At 45.5% G+C, this 23,757-nt stretch overlaps 1 protein-coding gene across 1 annotated transcript in view; it reads right to left on the bottom strand.

Annotated features, from left to right (window-relative positions):
• Positions 1-23,757, bottom strand: part of LOC126540574 (uncharacterized) — a 65,712-nt gene that overhangs the window by 28,796 nt on the left and 13,159 nt on the right. The window contains exons 2-4 of the mRNA XM_055076458.2: positions 11,081-11,265; positions 8,865-9,115; positions 1,147-1,212 (exon numbers count right to left, since the gene is read on the bottom strand). Coding sequence (XP_054932433.1) covers positions 1,147-1,212; positions 8,865-9,115; positions 11,081-11,265 — 502 coding nt within the window. The remainder of the gene's footprint in view (positions 1-1,146; positions 1,213-8,864; positions 9,116-11,080; positions 11,266-23,757) is intronic.

Genomic DNA, 23,757 nt, shown 5'->3' with positions numbered 1-23,757 from the left:
ATTTGATATGACCTGTACAGACTGATTATGCATGATTGGGCCGAACAAAAGCAAAATAGTTACTTCTGATTCGACGCCTTTTCGCCATTAGCCCTAGGCTATTGGTCAAGAGTTTTCGGGCTGCACCCACTTCACCTTCCTGTCACGCGAAGTCCCCAAACCGTGAAAACTTACCGCGTCAAAGCGACGTGTACGCCTCAAAGATGCATTAATATGCGTGCACAAAACTGAATTTTTCTCTGAATATCTGCACGCTGCCCCGTTCCGGAAAAAATAAAAGATGGCTGCCGCCTGTCACTCTGGCACTGCCTACTCGCACCTGCCGGAAAGCATGGGTGTATTTTCGTACAATAAAATTTTTTGCGGGGCCGTGTAACGTTTTCGAGCACTTCCGGCAGTTTACGACCACGCTTGCCAACTCTTCTTTGCTGAGGATGCGTTTTAGCAGCATTCTTAATCTTCAGTTGCATGCCGCTGCGATTTTCGATCAGCCATCGCAAGCTATAAGTAAGGGAACGCAGACCAATAGCAGACGCCGGCACTACCCTCTTCATCCGGTTATCGATTTACAGTGCACTGGCGCGGCCCCATCGAATCCCTCTCCACTTGAGCTGGCTAATAAGCTCTCGTCAGCCAGCTCAGTGTAGGCGTTGTTAGTCGTTTTTCAAGCCAACAAAAGGGACCTCCTATAAATGAGGAGAGCGTTTGATTGTTCTCTTCAGACGACCCTGAAGGTGACCGCCCAATGCTTGCGTCGGTGGTTACGCAAATTTTACGTCAGGGCTATAGGGCCCCTGCTGTGCTTTCGACGCTTAGTTCGCGTTGAAGCTAGAGGCCGCACGAAGGTCAATTCGCTCGCTGCTGCTACCGCGCTTCCTCCCTCCAGAATTTTGACAGCGAGTTTCCGCTGTCATCGAGTGTGATGTGTTCATGTTTGTTTGTGTGCGCGTGACACCACGCTGGTTAATTTAGTTTGCAGCCAAAATTTACAAGTTTATACGGCCGACAAAGCTACTATGCTTACTTCCTATAGTTCTCCGCACATTCGCTACCGCAATTGATGCTTCACCTCCCGGCCGAAAATGGGAATTTTATTTTTGAAATAAAGCGTACGTTGCTCGCGTAATGTGTTGGTTCAGTACTCACATGAGTCCAATCTTCACGTGAACTTCTGGTTCCTCTGGTGTCGCACTTGTGGAATGAGGTTGCATCCTGAACAGAAAAGAAAAAAGACTGTAACGACAACCGGCTAAGGCATTCAGCGTACGTATATCGTGTTTTAAAAAGTAGTTAAAAAACAATAGTGATTGCAATGTTTTGAATTGTCAGTTATTCAAAAGTTCTCAGCAGTTAGTCTAAAAACAAAATGTTTTTCAATTTTCTCAGGTTTGCGCACCACTCGTACTCACTGCATACTGTTTTGTTGTTGCTTTACATTTTTCTTGAATCTGGGTTTGTGTTGTAGCTGTCTCCCACCCAAACACCAGTCGCAGTAATTCCCCGTCAAGGTTTCTTCATTTATTTCCAATTATATATTGTTCTAATACATTGAAGCTCAAATTACATGCAGAGGGGTGTTGTTACGCAAAGTGGTTAATGAAAATAATGACACTGTAGTATAAACTCCTAAAATCAATTATGGTCATTGCGTATACGGTTTAATAAAAAACAGAACAAACTTACGGGAACACTTAGTAACCATAGTACAATCTCATAACCATTCACCGCTGTAAGGAACTTGAATTCGTACAAGACACGAAAAAAGAGGTTTCGTAATAACTGCCGCACCATTCTTTTTAAATTTTATTTTCTTCTTCTTTATTGTTATCGAACCTTAAATAATACGTTCATGAATTCCTCTTGATATTGTCACGTGGTAGTGACGGCGAAGAAGGCAGCAACACTGATTAACGAAACTAGCATTTTATTGGGCGAACTTGTGCCCCCTAGAGCAAGCTACGCTCAAAGAACGATAGCGGCGAATACACTCGGCGATCGGCGAAAATCTGATGAGCGGGTAAAGCACGTCGGCTTTTATACATCAGTCGTCGAATGCTCCAGAGTAATCGCTGGGACACGCGCGCCTTCCACAAAGTTCTACATTATTCGCGTCGCGCGCACATGCAATGAGATTACACAAGGTTCGGTTACAGACAGCGGATGAAACCATCGATAACATTCCAGAAACTTCCGATACATGCAGGCGCGTCCTGCGTTGTGCGACAAAATTTGTTAGGCGGTGAAACGTGTCGCCCGATAAAGACAAGTACACGTGTCAATATGCAATAGCGACTAGTCCGAGGGCAAGCCAGGCAAGCGACTGGGCAAGTTTTGAGCACGCCAGAGCGAGAAAGTTCCCTCCCCTCTGGAGACGTTAGCCGAGCAACAGGCTTGGCATGCTATTTAATGTGGGGATATAGGTCATGAGATAACGGTTGCATGAATTGCAGCGAGGCGGGGTTTCGAGCGTTCCGTTCATTTATTTATTTATTTATTTATTTATTTATTTATTTATTTATTTAAGATAATCTTAACGCGAAGGCGGCGGACACACCTCCTGCAAGACCGAACAACAATTTAATGTCAAAGCAGTTATGCCGAGCCTAACCATAACGTTGCTAATTACGTGTTGAATGTTAGTCCTAAAAGACAGATTGGGTACAAACATTGATTCCGTGACATGTTTACGAGCACACAGCTTACAGCCGCACACTATTGTTAGGCCGCTGAGTTCGTGTCGCCGATCACTGACACTGACTTGCAGCACTGCGCATTTTTCACTCCGCCTGTGCTGGTCTTCAATAAACGTTCTTGATGCTAAGTTTGGGTTTGTGCCAGGAGATGTGTCGCCCTTTTCGATGAACGTCTTTGACTACAATTTGGGTAACTAAGCATGGGCCATCGGGAATGCGCCGCTCTAAAATGACGAAAAAAATTGCAGCGAAACCCGTCTCACGATGACTTTCGACGGTTAGCGAGTTAAAATTGAATCAATATAATCAAACGACGCATTTCTCTTACGTTTAGCGAAATTGAACCAGTGTCACGAAGGTTCTTCAAGGACAGCAACATGACGCTTTGCCCGGCTGCGCCATAAGTGCATAAGTGCATAAGTGAAAAAGTGCAAGTGCCCTTTTTCAGTGAACGTCTTTCACGCCAATGCTTTAGCGAGCTACACTATTAATGCACTGGGTGTGTTCCCTCTTCAATGAAGCTCTTGACATCTTGGGTCACTGCACATGTCCCACGGAGTGTGGTGAATGCGGTTCAAAGGAAGCGAATCGCTAGAAATTCGAACGCTTCTATGTTTGCCCAATTCTGCCACGTCCCAAAGAAAGCATCTCATGATTTAATGAAGAAACCACCGTAGCTTTTTGCAAATAATTAGTTTGGGGTGCTAACGTCATGAATGCAATTATTTGACGTCGTGCGGGTATGTGGCAGACCGCCGCGCTAATGCAATATGAAATATCACTTGAGGGGCAGTTTGAGGTTGGTGGTGATTCGTTACCTACAGTATCGGATGGGACACAGTAGACGTTAATTACACAGTGCAGTTTAACAGGACAGAGTAGCGTGTGTGACGCTACTACTTCTGTGACTACAGAAGCAAGACAGCGACGATTATCGTATAACGGGGATGGCAATGGCAAGCTTACTGATTTATTTTGTAATTTGATTAGCATTGTTTGCCTAGTTAAGACACTTTACGCTTATCTATCTATCTATCTATCTATCTATCTATCTATCTATCTATCTATCTATCTATCTATCTATCTTTCTATCTATCTATCTATCTATCTATCTATCTATCTATCTATCTATCTATCTATCTATCTATCTATCAAGCCAGCCAGCCAGCCAGCCAAGCAGCCACATACGCCGACCCCGTAGGCCAAGTTGTCTACCAGCTTGGGCAATAGGTACGCGCTCCTGGTCGTTTTGCCATCGAGGTTCGTGAATTCACTGGAACACCAGTGAATTCACGAACCCATGTCTCGACAGATCGGATCCACGTCTGCAACTCCGTCTACCACCAGGGTTACCACAAACGGAAGCAACACTTCTGTGCCGCCTGTGGCTCGGCGTGGCATTCACGAACTCCTATTCATTCCGCATTGGAATGGCCGACAGCCCTACTTGCGACACCTGTGGCTGCGAGGAGGCGATTGAGCACCTCCTTTCGGACTGTCCCCGTTACAAAGCGCCAAGAAAAATGCTCGTGACCGCGCTCGAGAAACTGGGCAATCGCCCCTTTACAGAGGAAAATGCTCTAGGACACTGGTCCAGACTGGCTTCGGCACTCAAGGCCTTTAAGGACATGCGAATTGTATGACCGTCTTTGAATGTTGTGGCGCATAGTATCTCGTTACTGGGCGAATTTTGAGGTTTCCTTTTTTTCCCTCTTCTTCTTTCACCTTTTATTCCCTTTACCCTTTCCCCAGCACAGGAAGGCCAGCCGGTGCTTACACTGGCGAACCTCCCTGTCTTTCCTCCCTTTTGTCTCCTCCTCTCCTTGCCATCGAGATGGTTCCATTGTTGTCATTCAAACTTCGTGATACGACTCTCATCATGCCGTCATCGTCGCCCCTGGTACGCCTACTTAGTGCCCCAAATTGTCGCAAATGTAAATGTAAACGTAAATATCTGGGGAGAAATTTCGGGTGCACTTGCGTACTTTCGAGAACTGGGCGTCACCAACGTGAACTTTCATCGCCGATGGCTTGGTGGCTTAGTTGCAGCAGTTTCACCTGCGTCACGGTCACGAATTCTGTAATAGAGGTCCTCCATTGTGTAGGACCACCTGCAGGTCAGCTCGCTCAGCAGTGAACGAGCGTAAGTTTGTTTTTACTGTCACTCTCATTAGTCATAGTTTCCTGCGCACTATTTGGATGCTCCCACGGCAGCCAAACGACCACGAGACGGGAGTCGGCGAACACAAGCCTCATCCGCCGTCCAACGGTCGTAAACAATCAGTACAAGCGCACAAAGTTGTTTAGCGCGAAGCGGCACGGTGTGAGGCTGGCATGGCTGGCTTGCACATCAATCTCAACCATGGCAGTGCTAATATGCGAGTGTGCGGCGTCCCTTTCGTGCCAGGCTCACTCAAATAAATATCATGCTCATTGAAACGTTGAAGCGCAGTGCAAACGTATCTCAATTTACCCTCATTGACAGTCCACTTAAGCTGTGGGAAGAGAGGAGTCTGGATCGAGCGCCAACGCTTCTGCTGCGATACAGCGGGTGTCATGAAAGCGCTGGGTGCTATAATCGTTAGAAAAGACTGCGCGTGGAAAAAAAATAAGGCCAAGGCTGATTTCGGAGTGGCGGCATCCAAGGAGTCGATGTGTACTGCGAGCGGCGACGCAGTAGAAGGCCAGCACCCACGCAAACACTGTGTTATTCTTACTTCCCCAAGTAAACACACCTTTTACAGCGAAGCTGTATCTGGCTAGGGTTTACTGCATTTTTGTTCTCCTTAAACAAAAACTATCATCATCAATGACTCATACCACCATAAGCATTCATACTTCCGTAAGCAAGGAAAAATGCAATGCCTCACAGTCCTGTAAGGCAGAGGCTACAAGCACTCAGCAAAGTGAAGCGAGTAGTGCCTAAATTCTTTCTAATCGCGAATACAACATACAGAACAGCATGTCGAAAACTGTCATCCTGAATTGTTCATACCCCCGTCAGCAATGGCTCATACCCCTGTAAGCAAGCGAAAAATGCAATGCCTCATAGTCTCGTAAGCTTCATGGCTACTCACTTTGCGTGAGTAGCTGCGATGACACTACCCCTCTTGTCGTTTCTCGGTGATTTCAATGTGGATGTGTCGATACTGAAAAGGGAACTGTTTACGCGTTCCGTTAAGCAAGCATATTCCTTGCGATGCCACACAGACCCGGCCCAACCGACCACCCAACAGTGAACGTACATGGATATCACATTATCAAAGAATGTGATTGCAGCTGCGAGTGAAGTAATGACCAGCGATCAAGACAATAAATGAGTGTGCGTACCTTTCGTCACGATGACCGCCCATCAAGACAACAAATGAGTTCGTACCTTCAAAATTATACATCACCTCCATGTCTTATGCTAAACAGCTGCACTTGTCAACCACCTTCACAGATTGGAATGACTCTTGTTTTTGTCTTCCTGAACTGATTTCCTCGATAGGCTACTAATGACGGCACTTGTAAAGTAACTGCATGGCAGAAGGAACGTAAATGCCTTCATTTCCTCCAGTGTTATGAAGCTCGAAGAGTTGACGAAGTAGCTAAAGTCCCCGTAAGTCATTTCAGCTAAAGCGTTGACGTTCATCATCGTGTCGATGGCCGGTCCCAGCGAGTAAGGGCCAACACACCGCCCATTTGCACATTTTCTTCGCATGGAGCGCGCGTGAATCCAACACTGAGAGTATTACACCACAATAAACAGCTCTCACTCGGAAGTGGACAGCATTACGCATAAGAAGCCACAGAATCTACAAAGAAACATTTTAACAACCGGGTGAATGGCGCTGCACAGAACGAAAAGAACGTTTTATTATGTCTTCTGACACAAACAGTTGTTTAGTGAATGGTTTATTACTTGAAAACCGCGGCCACTCTTGCGCCAATGAAAAATCGCACACAGGTATTGCGATCATCAGGCTTCCCAACTGCGACCCTAATGTGAGTGGCTCTATTAGTTGTCTATGCGTAACAAGTTAGACTTCCAATGCTGCCGCCGCTTCGGTGGGGTGCCAGTCATGCCGTAACTTGCAAGCTATGTATAGCCTGACATAATGTGATGCACAACAGACTAGAACGCAGGCACACCAGCATTAGTGCGGTTGAGAAAAACGCGGCGGATGTCGGAGTCAGCTTTTGAGACGCGGATTTACTCTGATGCGTAGGAGACACAAAAAAGTAAATCAAAAGAGGACCCTCAGCAAAAACTGCGTTCAGGAAATACGTCATGATCATGTGAACGTCATGTGTGTCCTCCTTCGTAACGCCAGGTGACGCAACAATTAAAAAAGTTGAACTGCAATTCAACCTCCAGTGGAAGTCGATGAAAGTCAAACTCATTTCCAATTGAGATACGGCGCGTAGTGACCACGCACCGACCTTCATTGCGTCATTCTTCGCGTCACGGGAGTAGAACAGCGTTGAACTCTCTCTCTCTCTCTCTCTTTGGTATCGGCCTTCATTTATATGTATGGTGAAGTATTCGTTATTTTAAATAATTTCTAAGGTTTAACATGTCACAACTACGATATGATTAAGAGGCACGCCGTTTTGGGGGTAAAATGTCCGTGGCGTAATGGTTACAGTATCGGACTTTCGTGCTATATATAGGTCCGCTGTTCGTATCCTGCTGTTGGACAATTTCATTGTTGGTTTACTTAAAGAACACGATTTCGCCATTGGCGTGAATTAATGTAAGCAATAGCGAAATGTTAGAATACTACACGCAGTAGGCTACGTAGATTTATTGGCAGTATGAATTGTAGCAAACATATACTAGCTGGGTAAGTAAACACGCTCGGCGGGACGTGCACATACACACGCACCAGCCAGAAAGAACTCGATGACAGCGGGCAGCATCGGCAAGAACTACCGTGTCTTGTCGGCGTAGTCGCCTTGCGTCGGCCTCGCATTCAAATATTTGTGCATGCTCACGGCGGTCACGCTATGCGTCCACTGCCGGGTTTTGTAGGCGTTGTCGCTTGGCCTCGGCTGGGTGGCTGGATGGATGGCTGGGTATTATGAGCGTCCCTTTCGGGACGGAGAGGTGTGCTGCTCCACCAAGCTCGTGTTACTTTATTGCCTAATATCCTACCTATGTTAAAAAGAAAAAGAACACCATTGATTACCATAACCAAGGCTTCTGAATAACGACGTTTGGGAAAATTCGTATACTGCCCGTCATCCCCAAGCTGGCTCAACCACCCTGCTGCAGCTGATATAAAAAGTAACGCGTGAGTTTGCCTATATAGTGAGGTTAGTAGGAAACAACATGGTCGCAACACATCCTGACTTTAGTGCGAGCGCGCGCTCTTCGGTTACTGGTCCAGCAGGCGCAACTGGCGTGTCGCCAATGTCCGTGAAAGGATGGCGCAAACCTGCTACAGCAGAATTCCGGAGACGACTCAACAGATTTTAATGGAATTACAAGATATTTATGCAGCCAGGACCGCAGGAAACGCCTGCCTTTGTCCGACACCACGGTTTAAAGCTTATGGGAGAGTTTACGATGTCCAGCATAGTAACAGCGCGTCCCCGCGCACGCGGCGCGCTGTTCCGATCCTGTCTGATGGTCGATGCCCCGCGAGATGTATAGCACGTACAGGATCCTAATTTACTTTGCTGGGAACTGAAACGTTTTCTATGTGGGTGTGACAGTCGGTGAACACCATTCCGCTGGTATCGCTTTGATGGAGACGGATAATATCTTCGTTTGTGAAGCAGTAAACTTTTGTTGGTAGCCAATAAACAAGGTGCAGGTGGTCTTTTTTTCTTTTATTTTCGCAACACACTAAACTGACTGCGTACACTTGAAATCGACCTCGGTCGAACAATTGCTGTCGCCATATTCTTCAACGTCAGTCTTCTTCATCTAGTGAACTTTTCCCTTCCCTTAGGCAAATGTCGGCTAACTGGCGAGAACGCGTTCACACAAGCGTCTCAGCTGTTTCACAATGACAAATCTCGCCTGTGTTTTTTATTTCCGAGAAAAAAATGTGTTGCGTCACTTCAAAACCAATATTATTATCTGCTTCCGAGCAATCTGCGACTAATGTTGTTTTTTATCCCGCACTTTGTGTATCCAGCAATGTAACTTACGTCTACGCACTCGAGAGACGCACTAACCTGAGCATGCCATTGAATGCGACGCGCCACCGGCGATTGGGCGCCAAGCACTGCAGCCTCAGACCGGCGGCCGAGAAGCAGCTTCCGGCGCTGCGGTCGAGCGTGACATCCGCTGGCAGCGAGTAGCGCCTTCCGTCTCGGGTGTGCAAGTCTAGCCAGAGCTGGGCCACGTGGCTGCGGAGGCGAGAGACGCTCACCGCGAGGCGGTCCCCGTCCGTGTTGACACCGAAGAAAAGGATCTCGTCATGACCCTGCACGTGTAGAGATTCACTTCAGCGCTCAGCTCTGCCTAACATTAGCCAGTCCTGAAAGCCTTTGCTAACGTTAACTCTGTTTGTGAGAAGGAACATTACTTAACTGCATTTTAGGAAAGCGGGACAACAAGGTTCTGCCTCTCCTGAAGCTGCTGCAGGCTCTCTAGATCAACGTAAACTGGCAAATACTTGGTATACTTGGTATGGTATAGTTGTAGTACCGGTTACTCATATGCACCCCGTGACTTTCTGCCAACAAATTTGAATACATTGGCTATTTCAGTCACCCCCTTCTTCATATATGAAATATGTGGTTTCCAAGACAAATCACGGTCGATGATGACTCCAAGGAAAAGGGCCATCAGAACAAAGTGGGGGTCATAGCGGAGGGGAAGAGAGAGTTACAGGTGTCGAGAAAGTGTGAGCAATGCGGTCGGCAAGGTCATGTTTGTGGTCATGAACACGTGCTTGCACCCAGTGAACAAAAATGTACACACTCGAAGCCTTGTGAAGTTCGTGAGTAGGCTTACAAATGTGCAAAGGTTTCCTTTGGGATCGAGTGGCCTAACCGCGCTGGGGTTGTGAGTAAAGATGAAGGTTCGTTGGCATAAGGCGAGTTGGTGAGGGTTTCCATGACATCGCATAAAGCGTGCAGCTGAAATAACAGATTTGAAAAACCCATTGCATAGCTGTTGATAGTTTGCATCCCATGGCGTATCCAGTTTTATAAAGCTATTCATCGTTCTCTTGGGTTAACTGCTGCATTCGGATCTATCAGATAGCGTTCCGCAGGTATGGTTACCTGAACGGCTGCAATTGGTTGATCCAATTGGCGAAGCTTCGTTATCTTGTTAACGCTCATTGTCTAGTAATTCCATAGTGAAAAACCACCTAAGGTCGTAGTTATGGCTAACCCTCAATCGATACGCGGCCTGAGTTGTCTTTTCGGCTGTCTTGATCATGAAAAGCATACGTACGCATGAGTCATACATCTATGGGCATGCACCTCTCATAACCATTCTTCCTTAGACATATATTATACACCGCTCTAGTTGTCGGTACGTTGTTTTCTCTACGTTAAACGGATTCTTTAGCATTGCACGTAGTTACACAGGATTAATTAGGCATTTCACTAAAGCTTCTCTTCAATTAGATAACAAGAATACTGTTGGATCAGAGTGATGTTTTTTTTTAAATTACTTGCAGCCTGAAAAATAATCCTTGTGCCTTTATTATTACTATTACATGCTTCCGCGACACCTAGCAGCGCCACCAATTTTCTCAACAACATAAATTTATGCAGCTTCTCTGCAATTATTCGTCTGGTATACATACATAAATTGGTTGAAACCGGTTTGAGCAATTACTTCATCTTTCCGAGTAGATTCAAAACTGAGCCGTTTTTCCTCTACAAGAACGAAAATCTGAACGAAAACGTTTCAGTTCGGCACTCTCCGCACAAGCATGGCGCACATAAGTATGCAACAAAGAGAAAATGTTATGCAGATACGGCAATGGCAAAGAACTGCGAAGAATATTATAACCGACTTTGAGCTTCATACACAGGACAATGCTACAAGCTGACTTATTTGGGCAACATTTCGGACAATTCGTGGCCCCCGCTTCATAGCACATACTTTCGAAGTTGTTAATTTTCTAGACACTTCGCCTTGGGTCGGGAAAGAATCAGTAATGCGGGCCCCCGCATCGTAGAGGAAGAATCATGAAATCTGACGTGAATAACCGAAATACTCGCACATTGTCCTCCACCTTGTGAACTTCTGCAGAACGGATGTCGCATATTTTGTCTCGCTATGTTTTTATTCTGTTGTTTCATTTGTATAGATACCCGCTTGCAGTTGCCTAAATAACAATTTTCTCTTTCATTCAGAAAAAAAGCATATTCAGTACTCATGCAGGACTGATACATTTCCCATCGACAAGAAGGTACACCACACTTGCCTTTTCTATGTGCTGCCTTTGTTGCGGACATTCTGTCGACCACTCCACCGGTGTGCAAACCGCTCCACCATTTACGACGTCATCGTACTTCTCAGATTCCAGGTAAACAAACCGTCGACCCTTTCTCCGCTGCAAGTACGTCAAGCGCACCACAGCCACTAGGTAGCGGAGTAGATAGCACAGCCCTGCATGAAAAATGAAATGTGGGAATCCAGGTAACGTTATTTACTGTAGACTGTGTATTCATTTCTTTATTGTATTCGTCTGTCATAACTGAGCCGCGCGAAAACGCGCGACCACTGTGGCTGATACTGTGAGCACATCTAAATGAATGATAGCAACCTATAGAAAAACATTTAGCATGAACAAACTATGCAGGAAGCATAGAACTTAATTGCAAATCTAAGCAAATAACTTACTGATTACTCTGAATTACCCGCGCAACTTTGGGAATTAATCACCAAAATGCGTCCTACAAGCCTGAAAGGCTATGAAGTTGGCATCCTTAATACCTTAATGGCATTTTGATATCGGATTACGGCATCATTCAGTGTTGAGCAGTACTTTCTTGAACGAGCAAAGACAGATATCCAGCGAGTAAGAAAAGATATCCTTTTTTTTAATTTGGAAGTTATCTTTTTTTTTTTTTTGCAGCACTTTGAAATCACTAAAATGCACAAATTTTCGCTGCACTGCCTGTGTTCTTATTTTTTCGTTGCAGCGCAACTCACACAACGCCTCTGTCTATGCCTGATGCGAGGCGTGCACTGAGAACGCTGCGAACTGTACGCGAGAAGGAGCGCTATAATTCTCATTATCCGGTGACTGAGCAACCATGAGACGTTTACCCAGTGACTGGACAGAACCCTTACAGCGAACGACGCCTCACCGCAGCTCCGCGCGAAGCTACGTCGGCATCCCCACACGCACGGACGAGAATTCTCGAGCGCCCGAAAAAATTTGGCCGGGTCGCACGGACAGCTGTGCGAAACGGTCATTTCAAATAAACGCTTCTTTCTCACAATAAGGAAGTTTTAATCATCTTAAGAAGAATAAATGAGAGGAAAGGAGCAAGTGGTTGACACGAGGAGCTTGCCGCTGATTTCGAATTCACGCTGGGGCAAACAGGTAAGGATAAAAGTAGGAAAGTGAGTTTATAGGGCGCACTGCCTTGGAGTAATGCACGCTAAGCATCTGCACGGTGAGCTGTGCGCGCGTTCTGCCTTGGAAAATTTTACAGGAGCAAAAATATATACATCAACCATACGAAGGTCGTGTATATATATGAACTGTACCACAGAGTAGCCGGCAAACTTGTACACGTTACAAAAATAAAATTGCTGTTTACAATTGCAAGTACTTTGGTCAAAAAGTATATATAGATAACAGATTAGGATGATTATTTAGCGTCCCCGGACAGTAATTGAGGAGTTACTGATATGTAGTCGATGATGTTTTGTTACTTTCATCCCAAGCTGTCTTGCCATTGCACAAATTCAGTAAACGAAACAAGCCGGGTTCGCTCATTGGGCGCATCCTCTGCAGCCCTTCCCACTTTACCCACAACCAACACCGCCTAAAGGAATCTTTAAGGTCGCGCCCCTCCCTGGAGCCTGCGACGCTACCTCATCAATCGGAGGCGACCTAAAGAACGCGTCCGTCCTTGGCCGTCACACTCGTCCACGACCGCGCTGGGTAGGGGAGCAAGTAGCTAGCGTACCTGCGCGATCGTGCCTCGTCAAACAGTGCGGCAAGTGGATTTTGATGAACGTAGGGTACCTGGACACCAAGCCAGGCTTTCGGCGTGGGGACATCGCCTCCGCCGGCGCAATATTGGTTCTCGCCTCCAGAACGCCTCGTTCGAGCGTGTACACAAATCGTCGGGATTCGATTGCAATCATCCACATTTACCCGGAATAAGGCAGTCAGGAACACCAATTTTAAAGTTTGAAAGTTTGAAAGTTTGTTTAACATAATGAACGCATACAATTGCAACGTACACACTTTTATGGCAGCTGCAAAAACACTTCTTTGGCAGCTGTTTTCCTATACTGCAATATCACATAAAACGGAAATAGCTGAATAAGTAAAACAAGAAAATACAGTAGTAGGGAACATTTCACAAATGAGATACATTTTTCTAACCATTTTCTTTGCGACAAGGAAGTGTTCGCTTCATTAATCTATTGCAACTGAGTTTAAACGTGAAATTAAGCATTTAAGACGAAGGAATATTAAAGAGCTCCTACTTAAACAAATGGCAAAGGAGAATTAGTTTCTTCGGCAATAACTTCAGCAGTTATGGAAAAGTTTCTTGCGTGTAAAAGTAAAATTTTGTTGAACCCGTAGAATACATTCGCACGCGCATACATAAAATAACACCCACGCACGCATGAACACACACACACACCCATACGCAGATATATATGTATATATAATCACGCAAACGCGCACAAACACACACGTGCAACCAGTATCCTTCCGCTGTACATTTCTGCACTTAAAACATTGCCTATCACATCGTCAAAAGCTTAGCCCTAATTTCCAATAAATATAAACAAGGTTCTTCAGTGAACTCTCTGAAGACACACTGGAACTGCACTACGAACCTTCTATAACGCGTCAAAATGCCGAGCAAACCAAGGCTCAGTGTCGCTTGCAATGCTCCGAATATTAAACCACAAACGTTGTTTCCTTCTTTACACCTTCAGATAAAAGGCCCCTAATGTCTCCCCCCCCCCCGCCCCATAAAAAAAAACAAGAAGCAAAAAAAAACTTGGTCTAACCTAGAGTTCCCGCAGGACATTGGGAAAGAAAGCGTAAAATGTCGATAAAATGCTTTAGAGAAATTGTCAAAGCAATGTTTACAAAGTCTGTATTGGATGCACACGCATTTAACTTCGCATAATTATTTACCAAGGTGGTGCCCCATTCTTGATATGTTTGACATTCATGGCAACTGTAGCCATGACAAGGCAGTGGAATAAATTTTCACTGCTCTTAAAACCCACTCAGAATGCTCCAGACCGGTTCAGTTCATAATTTATTCAAATGATCATAGTTAACCAGACCCTCTGAGCTATTCCTGAATATTACTCATAAAGCTGTCCTTATTTCCACCAAATATATATAAAGCGCCCTGTTTATTTGAATGGGAACACCAGGGATAGCATCTACAAAACTCGTATAACGGGCAAGAATGAGAAAAAAAAACGTTCGCTAATTAATGGTAACTATTTTAATTAGGTCTCGTAGGGTAGAGTCTCCCCAGGCGTTATTACATTTAGCATGCTTTTATTCAGACTAAACTTGGTGTGACATAGATTGTTTTGTATAATATTGGTAAACGGAGCAGATGACTCCGTATGACACATTCAAAGTCTTGTTTAAGGAATTTTTTCCCGAAAAGTTGTAATCAACTGAAAATTGTGCAGGGATAACTGAAACATTTTCTCCATTCCCTCCAGATTTCAACATTCTGGAACATTGAGTTCGCTCAGGAAGTTGGACAAACTTACCATAGGGTTTGCGATATACCAATATAAAGCTGTAGAACGACCGTATACGTAATTTTCGCCATCTTTTTAAATGGGCGCGACACTCTTTTCGCCAATTCTCACGCGTCTTCAAGTGCCGGTTGCCGCTTGGATTCGCTGTTGCCGCCAACGTAGTCGGGGTGGTGGAACATGGCCTCACCAAGCCTTAGCCGGAAGCTGCTACAATTTATCTGCAGTCATCTGCTCGTGTTTTGCGCTGTCTATAAGATTATTAAGGCGAAAGCCTTAAGTAGTGCCCTTGGCGGTGACCTTGGCGAAACTGTGCCGTGATGAAAAATAGTCGACGCCGCAAGGAGTTAAAACACGTCAACGAATGCTCGGGTTGACGTCACATTTCTCAGAGAGGTTCCTGTAAACAAAGTAAATCAGTGGCTTTGAAAAGAAAATCTGGTACATGTCGGTCTGTGTGGACCAAACCGCGTAGCGGCTGCTACGCGGTTCTGGCTGGCTAAACGTGTCCCTATCGCGTGTCTGACTGGACACGTCACGTCAAACGCATCTCGCTCACTAGCGCGTGCGTCGTTGGCTGGCGCACGTGACAGTGAGGAGGAGGTGGCGCCACGTCACGATTGCATAAAATGAGCACGCTGATGACCTTCCGAGGTCTACAAACGGTGTAATGCTTTCGCCTTCCCACACGTAAGCAGTATTAAGTGTCTGCCGAATTTTAAGTTTTGCGATTGCTGTCGCGCCAAGTGTTGTTGCTCAGAAAAGCGGCCGCGCTCGCTCTGCTCATTGACGTCACAGTGTAAGTGGCGGTGGCGGCTGCGGGGGTCTCGGCAGCGAGCGATGGAAGAGCGCGCACCCTCTGGCGGCTCGCGAGGACGGCCGCGCAAGTACGCAACTGCGGAAAAGGAGCGCGTGCCGCTGCGCCTTGGTGAGGAGGTCGCCTTAGTGCCACACGTGCACTTCCCATTGCGGCTTGTTATGTCATGCAAGAACTCTAACCCTGTTGTATAAGTTCATGTATTACCAAATCTGCAGCAGGCCTTCGCCTTTTTATATTACAAGAATGTAACACCGGGCGAACTTCTTTGCTGGAAATTGTGTACGATCCTCGAGGCACCGAAATATAATCTGCCCATCGGGGAACTTTCCGGTTTCGCTGTGCGTTGGCCATAGAAAAGACCAGCCAAGTCTAAAGCGACTGGGCCACGACACACTTTTCGGCCCACACTGAGGCTTATGAACGTACCAGGTCAGTTACCTAAACAAATCTAAGTGTTATCGCTCTAGCAATGTTATGCTTCTGAGAGTGTTGTGCCCCATTAGCAAGCTACAAATGATTGAGGGCTTTAAACATGCCAGCCTGTGTTTTATTGATGCTAAGCTGTTCTCTCTCTACGACGGCTGTCTGACACTCTCGCAAGGAAGGAAGGAAAAAGTGTAGAAGGAAGGCAGGGAGGTTAACCAGTTTAGCCTAACCGGTTTGCTACCCTACACATGGGAGCGGGATGGGGGGGATGAAAGATGGGGAGAAGAGATAGAGGGCACATAACACAGCACACACGTCGTTGGTTACAGTCTGTCACTCTTGTGCGGTACGTGACATCACAGTCACAGCCGCTTGTCCAAGCCCGTATCCTTCATAAACCGAAGTAGTCCCTTCGTCTCCTTCAGCTGCGATGTCTTCAGTCGGCGATATGTGAAAATGGTTGCAACTGACAATGGTCTATTGTCAAGGTGCGCTAGAACGGACGCCATGGACTGTCTCTGAACATTATATTCAGGACAGTCGCACAGAATGTGTTCCAGCGTCTCCTCGCAAAGACAGGCATTGCAGAGAGCGTTGTCGGCCATTCCAATGCGAAACGAGTAAGATTTCGTGAAGGCCACCCCTAGCCATAAGCGATAAAGCAGGGTGGTCTCACTTCGGCGGAGTCCAGTTGGCATACACAGATGCATCAAGGAGGGCAGGTCGTGTTACCCAAATCTTACAGCTCCTATTGGGGGACGTAGACGTTAATCCAGGACCGATTAATGCAGTGGCGCGCGACCAATCATAATCTCTTCGAAGTGAAAACAGGCCGCGAACGTGTGCTCGCCAAGCTAACCAAAATTTAAACAGGACAATATGAATTAGAATTCGAAATTCCGTTCTAATAGAGAAGACAAGCGTTGTAGAAAGTCGTATTGTTGTGGTAGAAAAATCTGAAGATAAACTGACGGCTTAACTAGACAGCTTAGACAATAGAAGCCGTAGACAGAATTTGCTCTCTTTCGCGGTGCCTGGCAGGGAGACTAACAAGACATGGGAGACGTCTGGAAAATCAATTAGCGGAATATGCTAAGATGGCACGAAACTTCCTAATATTTCCGATGACCGGCTCATCACGTATAAGTGTTTTAAAAAAAGGTAAAAACCAGCCCAAACTAGCAGGCTCTTTAAGGAGGAAAGGAAGAGAAACCGTCTTTAAGAACGCCTCTAGTCTAAAGGTCACTCGTAAGAACATCTCTGGAGATTGCAGCCGAGCCGTGCAAGAAAAGAAGCGTTAGTTTTGGAATTATGCGAAAGGAAAAAGAGAAAACAAAGAAAATCGTGTTCGCATGAGTTATGGTAAATCAATCATCAATGGGCCAACGTTTGTCTGTGATAGCATTATGTGAATGGCAGTTGCAATTCGAGCCTATGCGCAACTGTATAGAGACAAACAACGCGTTCCGAATTCCCCTCCGCCCACAGATAACCCAGCGTGATGCTCGAAGCCTGAACGACTCTCAGCCCTGCGTGTAAGTTCTCACTGCTGTAAGTTGTAAGTTGCCCTGCTTGTAAATTGTCAAGAATCGTCACTGGACTTGAGAACTTATAGTGCCTGAGTCGGAAATGTCCCCATCCAGGAGCAAGAACAAGAACGCATGGCGCGACGCAGCGCCCATGTTTTCCATGTCATTCATAGCTGCCCGTGACCGGAAACAGGCGAGCGTGAAAGGAAGCATAGTCGGCTGAAGGAACTACGTCATGCGGACTTCCGGTCAAATCGGCCGATTTCGGCAATGTGATCCGGAATCGGTGGCTGGTCCCAATCTGCCATTCGAACACACAACTCACGCTCTCATTCTGCCATTGGAATAGGATTGCTCCATACAGAGCAGAAAAACTTGATCTGGATCTACCATTGCAATTCAGCATTAAAGAACACCAAATTTTCATCAATACGCATGTCTTCGGGCATTCCTCAGGAAGGGGTACTGCGACCCCTGTTATTTTTAATCCACATAGATGACATTGGAAAATATTACAACACAACACCCACAAAGCTATTTGCCGACTATTGTGTGATATACAGAGAAATTACTACTGAAAATGAAATAGATACTTCGCCAGCAGATTTAGATAAGGTAGCGAACTGGTGTAAAAAAAAAAAAAGAACATGAAGTTAAGTGTTAAAACAGGCACTAGCGTTTTTATAGAAAATTATGCAAATCACAGCATCGATATAACATCGACGGCGCGTTTATCGACATACAGTCGAAAAGCAAGTACCTAGGAGTCTATTTCACCGAATCAGTCACTTAGCATAAGTAGATTGACACTTTCGTAGCAAAAGCCGCTAGGATGCTACATTTTATTGGCAGAAATTTCAGACAGGCAATGCGAGAAGTTGAAGAAATTGTAAACTTCATGCGTGTCCGTACAATATTTTATTATGTCTGTGTAATGTGGCATGCCTATCAAGATTACCCCATTAATACACTGGAAAAACTACAGAGCGAAGCAGTAAGGTTTGCTTGCAATCGTTACAGCCCGTACTCTGAAGGCCAGTCTAGCATGGGGTCTGCTGCACCTTCATAGGCAGAACTTAAGGCTCAAACTATTGCACCGAGTATAAAACAATCAGGCAAGTATCAATAGCTACAACTGTCTTCTGGAACCAGACTGCATATCTACTCGCTGTGTTAACAACAACAAAATATCAGCCTATAACGGCAGAACAAACACCTTCTTCTACTCTTTTTTCCCAAAATCAATAAGACAATGGAACATATTACCAAAGGAAATAGTAAATGTGTCAAATAATGAACTCTTCTATTCTATGGTGGGGTATCGCTCCTGTAAAACGATTGTACGTGCTATATGTACTGAAAACCTGTTCGTGGTCACCTTACTTGCATGTCTTTCTCTAAATGATGTTGCAATGCTTTGTAAGTTTATTTGTGCAAAAAGGTTTTTGTTTTCGTTTTTACCGGTTATTCCTTGGTCCCCCCTGTTGAAGTTTATTGTTGACAGGCAGCTACGGAAAGGAGAAGAGAAGAGAAGGAAGGAGAGGAACGGCACGAGCGATATAATGTGTGCTCGATCCTTGCCACGTTCGAACGTACCTTGGACCCACCTGTGGTTCCGATTACTTTGGCAGGTTATGGGTGGTATTAGCTTTTTCTAGGCCCATTGGTTGATTTCTTAATTATTCTTGCGCCTGCTTCATCCTTGGATGATATCCGAAAACTCCCCCGGCAGAGGCTTACTCCCCTTGTACGTGCCCTATTCCGGCAGGCGGATTACATCTAGATTTGTTTATCTGCAGAGGCGTCAGTAGCACCGTGGTGGCTCTGATTCCCTCCATTACAGGTTCTATATGGCTGACCAACCCCCGGGCTATCTAGAAAGCTGTACATGCTGCTACCTGTGCATACCAGAGTATCGCTCAAGTGAGGCAGTGAGGCTGCGGAGGTGTCGTGCGCCAGACCAGACCTTGTGTCGCGGTTTCGCTTAAGTGTTCATCATTACCGTCACTTCCAGTGAGTGCCTTCATCCCTGCTCACCTTGCATGCACTAAGAGAATAGTCAGAGGTATCGATGCCGATCTATCTCGCTCGGAAACATTAGAGGGATTGTCCGGGACTGGAGCAATTGCCGTTTATCGCTGCAGTTGAGTGGTAGACAATAAAAGGGTCCCAGCAGAATCGGTGATTGCAACATGCGCAGGAACTTTCTGTCCATCAGAACTAAAGGTGTGGTCCCTTGTGTTCAGATTTGAACCTCTGGCATCGCGTCCGCTGCAATGTCGTAATTGCTGGCGATGCGGCCATAGTAGGGCCGGGTGCAAGTCAAGTCACCGTTGTTGTACATATGGGGAAGAGCACGGTCAAAGTGATTGTAGCGCCCAAGATGAGCGATGCTGCCTCTGTGGTGGAAGACGCCTAGCTAATTATTTTACCTGCTCTGTTAGGGTTACATAATTGCAGGTGGTTGAAATCATTGAGAGATGACATTGCTCTAGGGAGGTGACAAAAGCATGCAGGTGTGACAGCTAGACAAACTCTTACCTCGGACGTATCGTTAACAGTAACTATAGAGGCCGCGGTGGAAAAGGCAGTTACAAAACCAATGGAATGGCTGGCAATGAGCCCTGGGGAATGTATATCGCAGGACATCTGTAGTCATTTACCTAATTAGATGCAAGCTACCTGTCCAAGTCCTGTAACGAATCAAACAGTTGTTCCTAAGCCAGAAACTAGTGATTGAAGCTCAGGTACCGATCCTTGTAATGACGGTGTCGAACCTTCGACTTCCTCTTCCGTGCGGCCTGCTACTGGTAATCTGGTTAACTCAGATTGGAAATGACAAATGTGAAACAAAACACTCGAGCATATAAAAGAACAATATCATCAATCAATGAGTCATCCTCCGGTCCTCACTCAAAAGCTAAGAAAAGTTAGCTCAGTGCTATAATAAAAAAAGCATTCTACAGAAGCGCCACTTTCTGCGGCCCTATCTAAATCATAGGGCCGCTGAAAGTGTTTCAGTGGAACTGTTGCTGTTTATATTCCGCTTCAGTAGATTTGCCTTCGCTAACTGCTCAACTTAACCGTGATTTAATTCTTTTACAAGAAACTTGGTTAAATTCTGCAAAACATTTTCAAATAAAGTTTTACAGATCACTTCGTCTAGACCGAACTAGTAGAGGTGGCGGAATATTTCCGTTTATTTCGCCTCATATATGCCTTAAGGCCAAAATATTGTTTGAATTTCCTAATCCTGAGTGTGAAATCCTAGCGATACAGCCGAATCTCCCTGAATGTAGCCCGTTTACCATAGTAAATGCATATTTTACGTTTGGCATACAGGAAACAGGCACAATGGATAGGGTTCTTCGTTCTTGAGGACGAGCCATTCTACTGTCAGGTGACTTCAATTCTCACCATATATCACGGGGATTAAGAACATATTTGTGCGGCACCAGATTATGGAACTGGTCATTGTACAATATGCTAACGTGTGTAAACTCAATATCCATAACGCTTTGGCGGGGTAGATCTTACTCTGCAATAGGTTTGTCTTCTTGGTCGACTGTTGATTATGCGACAAGCAGTGATTACTTTCCAGTAATTTCTGAAGTAGTACCCGCTGTAACGTGTATGAGGGATTAAGTGTGAACTTTCATTAATTACAATATTTTTTCAAAATGCTTACGAAATCCTCTTTCATCTCTGATGCATGCACTCAGCAAAAACTACGTTTATATTTTGCGTGTTGGAAAATTCTCGCAAGTCAGAATTTGAGATTTGTCTGAATAACAGAAATTCATACAGCCCTTGGCGGAATGAAGATTGCGCTCGTGATTACGTAAAGAGAAAAGCCGCTTGGAAAAGATTATAGCACAACCAGAGTCCCAACATTTGGAAATTTTTTGAGCCGTCTTTAAACATACAGTTTCGAAAGCCAACGACGAATACTACTGCAAGTATTTTGATTTCCGATCTGACAGTAAAAAGAAACGCGCATTGTTCAGTTTTCTCCGCAGTAGGAAAGGTCTACCGTGTCCAATTAATATTGACTCTATAGTCTTACGTAATAATGAAATAAACTAGTCCCTAAAAGAAATCACGAACTGACTAGAAATTACTTTTTTTTCAGTTTTGCCAAATTGTTGTAGCTTACGAAGTGCATCAGATGATTTTGTATAAATTGCCATGTTAGAATTGGCTGAAATCATAGAGTGAGTGCCAGATTGAACTCCCGGCGTAGATTGGGTAACTTCTACCATGATCTAAATGTTATTTCAGAAAGCTCTTGATAACTTATTTAGCTATTATATATAACTCAATTAGATTTTCATTGATTCCCTCTGCATGAAAAACTTCTAAAATAATTCCAATTCGTGAAAACCATGAGGAAGGATATACAATGGATAACATTACACCAGTCGCGCAAATCTAAAATTTAGTGAAATTGATTGAAAGAAGCATATATGCCCGTATGCTTCAATTTGTAGAGAACAAACACTTACTTAATCCCCGCCTAATTGGCTTCCGACCATCATGCTCAATCCGGCATGCTTACGTGGACTTATAAAGTAGAATAAAATTAGCACGGCGTCACATGCAGATAAGTGCTCCTGTTACACTAGAGTTCTCCAAAGCCTACGATAGTGCAAAATACGTAATTTTGTTGGATATATTACGAAATCTAGTTTCCAAAGGATCTTGTAAACTGGATATGCGAATTTTAAATGGGACAGACTTCTACTGCTCTCTACGAAGCTTTTCTTGGTACATAAATAATAAATCATGAGGTGTTCCTCAAGGAGCTGTCACTTCGCCAATATTATTTAACGTTCTGAGGAGTTTCATTCTTCCGCATCCAAATGTACAAGGATATTGTAACGGATACGAAAGGCAGACACAAAAGAAAGAAGGGTAGACGAGGAGAACGGGGAGTTTTAGAGGCCAGACTGCGCTACGATCACGCTACTATCATCATGTATCTCATGTATCAAACCATTTCTTCAAAACTCTTCGCAGGATTTGTGGTGGAAGGTGCGGGGTAATCGACACCCGAAGACGGAGGCTGAACGACAAGTTCTTCGACGGAGCCATCGCCTTGCTGGATTTCCACCGAGTCCACCGGAGTTGAATATGTCCCACAACAAAGACGAACAACGGCCCATTCCAGCTGCTGCGCCAACCAGTTCCGTTAAACAAGTGACAGATGCGCCTACCTTTGCCGGAAGATCGGATGAAGACGTCGAGGAATGGCTCATCCATTATCACCGGGTCAAAGCCGCCAACAAGTGGAACAGTGCTTCAGAGCTTTCGAAGGTCGTGTTTTTGCTAACAGATACTGCGTTGGTGTCGTTCGACAATCACGAGGAAATGTTCACAACATGAGGAAGATTTGTTTCGAAAATCAAAGAGCGATTCGGCGACTCCGCGATGAAAAGGAAAAGGGCAGAACAGACGCTACTGCAACACGAGCAAGTGCCAGGCGAAACCTGTACGACCTACATTGAGGCAGTCATAAAAGTGTGTATGTAGTCCGTTGGATCCTGGAATGTCTGAAGAAGACAAAGTCGGGCACATGCTAAAAGGAATGGCGGAGGATGTTTAAAGTTGCCTCATCGCAAAAGACCCCCCGGCTTCCGTCGCCGACATCATTCGGAACTGTCGCACTTTCGAGCAACTGAAGATGAGGCGCATCACGACGAAGTTTGGCAGGCTAGCCAATGCGACGACAGTTGCAAGCGTAGATAGCAACCAGCCCCTCGATCTTGCATCAATGATCCGACAAATAGTTCGAGAAGAGCTAAGCCTGCACGCGCAAGTGACACACCCAGGTACTCATAGTTTCCGCCTATCACCAGATTTTGAGCGAAACGTTGCATCCTTCTCCGCGTATCCTGTGGTGAGGGGCACTGATGATTATGAACTCGCGCCCCGACAGCAGCCCCGTATGGCTCTACGACAGAAGCCCTACTTATGACGCTTGGCCACAACGAGAACAGCTGCGTTTTTACCCTCGAGGCCCTGTGACTTCTTTCGGGCCGCGACAAGAACTGTACTAACCGTACTACTGCGACGTGACTTATGACCGATATAAGAAATTTCAGCGAGCAGCAGAGACACGTTATCCACATGACAACGAACTTTCTCGCCGCCCGCAGCAGCCTAGCATTCGTTTCGAGGAAGATGCTGTGAACTGCGGCCCTCCCGTGTGCTACAACTGCGGTTCCACGGGCCATATAGCTCGCTATTGTCGCCAAGGCCGTCAATCACAAAGGACACCACCGATGTTTTCGGCCCCCGGAACCCGTACATCACATGACTTTCGGACTACCGATTTACTCCCAATGGCCCGCTTCTCGCACGAGACCAGACGCGGCGATTCGCCAGCATCTGAGC

Source organism: Dermacentor andersoni, chromosome 2 (genome assembly GCF_023375885.2).
Source record: "Dermacentor andersoni chromosome 2, qqDerAnde1_hic_scaffold, whole genome shotgun sequence".
Lineage (NCBI taxonomy): Eukaryota > Metazoa > Arthropoda > Arachnida > Ixodida > Ixodidae > Dermacentor > Dermacentor andersoni.
This window is presented reverse-complemented; position numbering and strand designations above follow the sequence as displayed.